Source organism: Bombus bifarius, unplaced genomic scaffold (genome assembly GCF_011952205.1).
Source record: "Bombus bifarius isolate JDL3187 unplaced genomic scaffold, Bbif_JDL3187 scf7180000009865, whole genome shotgun sequence".
NCBI lineage: Eukaryota > Metazoa > Arthropoda > Insecta > Hymenoptera > Apidae > Bombus > Bombus bifarius.
In genome coordinates this window covers 66649-73597 of record NW_022885385.1, presented here as the reverse complement: position 1 = coordinate 73597, position 6949 = coordinate 66649, and the positions used below count along the sequence as shown (strand labels likewise).

General features: G+C 31.2%; 1 protein-coding gene across 2 annotated transcripts; it reads right to left on the bottom strand.

Annotated features, from left to right (window-relative positions):
- Positions 1–206: 206 nt before the first annotated feature.
- LOC117215925 (zinc finger protein 93-like) lies at positions 207–4033 on the bottom strand. 2 transcript variants are annotated; one of them, XM_033462484.1, is made up of 5 exons: positions 3966–4033; positions 3273–3516; positions 1812–2717; positions 1170–1691; positions 207–1080 (listed from the first exon to the last, which is right to left on the bottom strand). In XM_033462484.1, the coding sequence occupies exons 1-5, from the start codon at positions 3977–3979 to the stop codon at positions 265–267; spliced, it is 2502 nt and encodes an 833-aa protein (XP_033318375.1). In that variant the 5' UTR covers positions 3980–4033; the 3' UTR covers positions 207–264. The 2 variants fall into 2 exon arrangements, with proteins under 2 accessions (XP_033318375.1, XP_033318376.1); XM_033462485.1 differs by lacking the exon at positions 3966–4033 and having other exon boundaries at positions 3273–3585.
- Between the last annotated feature and the right edge of the window lie 2916 nt (positions 4034–6949).

Below are 6949 nucleotides of genomic sequence, written 5' to 3'. Positions count from 1 at the left end.
TATAATTTTCACAATTAAGAATATTAGGCTTAAATGATCTTTTAAAAGCTTTAATTTTTACATGTATTTTTACCTTGTATTTGTTTATTTACTTACTCCATAGTATGTACTTACCACCTTAGAGGTCTCTCTCACCTTATTTTCGCATTTTTATTCAGTAACTGTTCAAAAAAGGAAAAACATGGCAAAGAAAAAGACCAGAGGAGTAGCTCTAAAAAAGGCATTCTTTAATCAATCTCCCACACACACACGCGCGTTATTATTTTACATGTTTGGATAAATTGTATAATAGGGATTCTTAAATTGCTTCGTATTAATTGTATAAACATTTGAATCATCCACTGGAAACGGTTGTATAACATTTGATCCCAAATTCTTCTGATTGTGTACATTTGCGAGCATGTACTGTGGTGTGGGCGTGACTTGCCCAACAGTTGCGTCCTCTACTAATTTCCTGTGGGAATAGATCAAAACTTGTGGAACGTCTACTTCTTGTTGTTCTGATACAGTACAGGTTTCCACGGAAACCGCGAATCCAGGGTTAGATAATTGCTGTGCCTTGCATTTCTTTCTATGCGCGTAAAGTGACCCTGCATTGTTATATCTCTTTGTACAAATTTTGCAAGCGTATGGTCTCTGCCCAGTGTGCGTATAAGTGTGTTCATTCAACGAAGTCAGTCTTCTAAATGACTTTGTACAAATCTGACAATGATATTTTGCTTCCCCTGTATGCATTGTTATGTGCCGTGCTAATGTGTTAGCACGTGCAAACGCCCTGCTACAATACTGGCAAATATAAGGTTTTTCACCGCTATGAGTACGTAGATGCAATTGTAGATAAGTGCTCTTCGTAAATGCTCTACTGCACACATTACAAACGTATGGCTTAACTCCTGTATGTGTACGCATGTGCGCAACCAGAGAACCACTCTGTGCAAAACATTTGCTACAGACTTCACAAAGAAATCTTTTTTGAGTTTCTTTTACCCGCTTATGACGTTCTATGTGATTCGCTAGCGATTGCGCTTGCGCGAACGATTTAGGGCAGATTGCACATTTGTGAGGTCTATTGTGACGATCCTAAAATAATATTCCAATATTATTGAACAAATTAGTTTAGTTTAAAAATAAAGAAAAGTTTCAAGTTTCGAGTTTAATAACTTACTTACTTTCTTTCTTCCTTCTAAACAGTCACCTTTATTAACTACATTGTCTGTGTCCTCTTTATCATCCAAATCAGAATTGTCGAATAATTCAGCCTTGTGCTTTGATTGTTCATGATCTTTTAATTTATCCACTCTTGAGAATCCTTTACCACATGTTTCACACGTGTATTTTAATCCACTATGTGTGGAGACATGCCTTTTAAGATTTCTTTTTGTTGCAAACAACTTCCCACATTGAGTGCACTGTAAACTTTCAGCAGGAAGGTTTTCATCTTCCTCATCTTCTTCGTCTTCCTCTTCTTCATTTTCTTCCTCTTCCACCACGGTTTCTGTACATCTTTCTTTTACCCAACATTGAGACGAATCATCCAATTCTTCCATTTTATACTCTGGATGACTTTTAGCGTGTGTGATAAAAGATTTTTGATAAGTAAATTGTTTTGAACACACTTTGCAAGTAAATTTTAAGCTTTTTCGCTGTTCCTTAGGAGAGTCATCATTTTTTTTAATTTTTATTCTTTTATCCTGAAATATGACAATACGACGACTTTAAACTAGTTTATGGTAAAATATAATAGCTGCAATGATCTTCCTTGGCCAAAAATCTTGGGCAAAGTCTATCTAAAATCCAATTTAAATACTTACTTGGACATTACTATTACTATTAATCCTTTTATCTTGCACACTCGCGATTGCTTTATTTTGCTCATAACTAATTCTCTTATGTTGAATATTTTCTTTCCTATCGCGAGCTTCGTGGCAAATTGCAACATGATTTTTCACTTTTGCAAACGTAGGATATTGTTTATCGCAAACATAACAAACATAACGTAATTTGATTTTACGTTTATGTACAATGGCGTGTCTCTGCAAGGCCACTTTTGTACGAAAAGACTTGATACATCGTGTACAGCGTAATCTAGTTGTGCGTGAAATTAATGGTTTTTCATCATCATCATCATCATCATCATCATCTTGAATACTATCTGTCTTTGATGTCTCTTCTGACATCTGTTGACCTTCTTCGATATTCGCTTCTCCCTTTAATGGAACATCTTTAGTTTGTACTATATGATCGTCTAATAAAACAAACTCTTGTTTTATCGAATCGATTTGTCTTGCAGAATCATCCTCTAATAAACTTTTATAAACATTTACATTTTCCAGGCTCTTTCTTTGCTCTGTATCGTTTAATCGACTATGTGACGATTCTTTTTCGTAACAAAACAAGTTCTTCCCTGAATTGAGACAAAAAGCTGTTTCATCTTTCGTAAAGCAAAAATTATCATTGCAGAAATTTGTAGAACAAACTTCTTGTTTTTCTGTATTTTCTTTCTCAGAAGATATTACGCTAGATATCACATCAGCGATTATTGCTGTAACTATGGTGCTGGCGTTGGTAACAGAATCGTTAGAAGAGGATTTCAGCTTTAGAATTTGACGAAGCTTCTCATCTGAATTTTGTATTTGACATTTAAAATCGTAAGATGCATCTAAACGCTGGTTACAAGGCAAGCAAATCACTGGTGGTAAACCATCTCCTTCTTCAACCTAAAACGACATACATGTATCTCTTTAATGTTCATAAATAAAATCCATACAAACGTATAATTTACAGGAGAACTATAAAAAATGTTACTACATTGTATGCAGCATATGTATTTAAATTCATTATAACACGATTTCTAAAATCATTAGTACATTATTATTACATTAAAATTGTAATCGATGATATTTAAGTTTACAAAAGTAATAAGCGTTATTGCAGTTGGATAGAAAACTTCTTTATATAGATATATAAATAATAGGATAATAACAAAACAATTGAAGAAATACAAGTTCAAGATGATGACAAATTTATTGAAAACATAGTAAAGTTCTCTAATTGCTTTATATTTTTCAAGATTTCAAATTTCTTTCTAAATGTTGTTGGCTTTAATTAGTTGTTGTTAATATAGGTCACATATAGATTGAAAAAGTTTCATCGAGGGGCATGAAAGACATACTAAATATTAATATCAAAAGCATGTGTACAGAAGAAAGGAATAGAATTTCAAGGAATTAGTTTTTAATATGTTATTATCGCAAAAGGTGATACAAACTAACCTGTACAGAAGCAACGGCCATAAGTTTTCGAGGAATAGCGTCCCCATTTTTAAAAAGTTCACAAATTTCAACAGCTTTTTTCAAACAGATTCGGCATTCATCTCCATAAATTTTCTCATATGTATCAACTAATTGCTCGTGTTTCGAAACTTCCATTTTAATGCATTTGGGAGTCAAGCTACGACTCGATCTCCCCCTCTTAGGAAACCGACAATGTTTTTGAACACTTCTCTTGTTCGATGCACTTGTAGCTAGGAAATGTTTAAAATTAATAACAAAACATTAGATGAAATTTGAATAACTATTTGATAGTTATAAGTATGAAGAAGATATCACAAAATCGATATCTGCATAAAAGATATGACAAGAAATACAATTCATAGAGAAATATAATGATTTAAGCACATACAGTACATATGATACTATAAATAGTTTATAACACGCTTGGAAGTTTTAAATAAAAAACATCGTTTCACAGAAAAGATTATGTGGTCGATTATATGGGAATTAAAACCATTTCAAGAGATTATAATTCTATTTTCTATTCTTAACCTCTATTTATATCCTGTATAAAGAACTAATAAGTTACTTTGTCCTCAAAGCAACATCAAAAGTATATTTTACTTTTTATGTTATTCATTGAACATACAGCAAACATATTTATTTGTATACGTTAAACAAATAATTACGTACTATTTAATAATCATTTATATGTGCATCTATTAGAAATACATAAAGAATAGACATGTACTTATATTATATGTATTTTAAATGTCAGTTTAAATGTCGCCATAATACGCACGCACATGCGCAGTATGATGTATTAACATGTGTATGCAAATATGTCTGTTCTTAAGATTAAGATTTTCTGCAAGTGAAATAACAGAATAAAGAAAGAGAGTGCAGAGAAAAAGGAAGGAAGGAGAAAGGTAGGAAAAAGATAGGAAAATATTTAATTCTGATTTTAAACGCCTTTCGTTCTTTTATTGTTCGAATTTATTCATCTGAAATTCAATCAACTTTACAATAGAGCATTTTAAGTATAGACTTGTTTCAACGAAACATACAAATAGACTATCTGTACACGTATCACAGAGTAAATACACTTGCATTTATTCATAGATTCTCTGGCAACAATTTTACAACGCACCTTTCACTGGAGCAAAACTCAAATTACACATCTGATGGATTTTCTTTTTGTTTCTCTATACTTTTCAATATTATATTCCCTTGAAAATCGAGGTTGAACCTAATGTATATTTTTATTCCAAAAATTAGTTAATTCCATAAAATTATTCTTATAGAATTATAAAGCGCGCGCGCGTGTGTGTGTGTGTGTGCGCGCGCGCGCGCGCGAGTGTGTATTTCATAATATACGACAAACAATAGAAAAGAAAACATGTTTATCAAGAAATTATATTCAGATATTAAAACCAGTTGCGCGCGCATCTTATTTTAATATCATTTGTATTTAGTTTGAATTTAATACTAAAATATCAGTCGAATTAGAAAGAGATATCTTCTAATATTAAAATAATATTTCTTTATATACGTAAATTATATTGAATTAAACGCATTAAGAAAGGCAAGTTTCCAGATTACGGTAACGTTACTAGTAGAACTTCCCGCTGTATTTTTATTCAATACGTCATTCCTTTTCCTTTCGCTTTTATTAAATAATTTTTGAAAACAAATTCAATCAATCAACTACCTACAGTTCTATATAATATCATATGCTTTGAATTGTATACAAATACGGTTTCATTTTGAAGCAGATAGTGCTTGAAAACTTGTTATTACTAACCAATTGTTTCAAGTCAGTTTTTCAACATCATGTCTGTCGCTGAGTAATCACTCGTCCTGGTTTCGACGAAATGGAAGTTTCCATTTGCTCAACGATAAACAGTTCGTACGAATGATAGAACAATCTTAGGTATGTTATTAACATCGTTCATAACCCGTTAGATTGCAATATATACATACATACATATCTCTATATATCCATATAGTTGTGTGAACAATAATAAATCTCTCTTTGTTGTTTTTAAAAATAAAGCATCTGTTTTTTGGAAGGTCGTCGCAACAGTTTCTCCAAGGAAAAAATATACATTCCAAGAAAGATTCTATATCTAACGGGTTAGATCACAATAGATTATTGCGTTATATCCTTATATCAGAAGAAACAATATTGGCTATATACAATATATTCAGTGCAATCTTTTTCCAGTTTTGTGCATTCTTTACACGATTAAAAAATATTCAAACATTAGAAAAAGGAATTTCTTTCGGAAGAAATGGCGATAGTCTTAAAAAACAAACATGTGCAAAACTTATAAATCGTAATAGAGTAATTGTGAGCATTAATCGATTAAAATATTTAAACCGATTGGAAAATATTTCGTTTAAAATAGACTTGAGTTTCTTTCCTCGATAGGTAGCTCTGTTTGAACATTAGTTAAATTTAATTTTGTACAGTATAATCGTAGAAATAAGTGATTGGAAAATAGATGATGCGTGTAAAAATGTATTTGTTTCTTTTTATGCAAATAGTGCGAAGCAATCATAGAAAAGTATGATCACGATTGTAAACGAAAGACTGCGATTTAAGAAGAGAATTAGGAACCTGTTGTATCTTCTCGAGTATCTTAATTCTCTCTCTACGGTTTCTTTTTTTTACACATTCTCTATACGGAATCCATCTGACGAATTCGAATTATCATTTCTTGCTTATGTCTTTCTTTTTTGTAGTTCTTGGTCTGTAATGCGCGATTGTCAATAATGACTGTTTTTGTTTGTTGTTGCTGCTGCTGATGCTGCTTGTTTGTTGTTGTTGTTTCACATGACTCATGTTCAATTTTTAATCTTATATACTCTTTTGGTTACATAAAAAGATACCGGGTGCCCGTAGAATATAATTTAACTTGTTGTGCATTGTATAGCTTCTCTTTTGTTAGCGAGTTAGTAGTAGTACGTATTATATTTTTAATTACAATGCTTCTACTTTCTTATATATTCTATTTTGCCAAAATCTTAATGGATCCTTTTAATTTAGAAAAACTATTTGAAAACTAAAGAAATCCAGCTTTTACAAAATGTGGGTAAGAGTATAAGAAGAAATGAGAAGAGTCGAGAAAGTGGCAAAATTTTTACTTTAATGTAATTAGAATACCTCGTGATTTTTCTAAGAAATAAAAAATTGATTAAGTTGTATAATTTTCGGCAGATATATATAGCAACTATTTTTGGCAAATGTTACCTATTAAAAAACTTTCCAGAAGTTTCTTAAGTTTCAAGAATTTCTAATTGTTACATGAACTTTATAGTTCTTGAAACTTTGGTTTTTTACTATATACACGGTTTCCTAAAGTTTTACACATTTTGGCTGATACATTCCTATATCTATACGAAGTATTAATAAAAGTTGAGGGCCTTACCTTAAGAACGAGTCTATCCATCGGAACAATGTAAAAAATTCGTGTAGAATTACGATCGAAAAAATCGTCGTAATATGAGCTCATTTTTTAAATACACGATCTAATGTATTAGCATAGATGAAAGTATTACATCCTTTGAGATTCCTTAACTATAAAAAGAAACAATTGATTTATTTTTCATATTATATTCTATGAAAATGGAAATTATATCGCATTTATAATATATTAGGTTGTCTGAAAAGT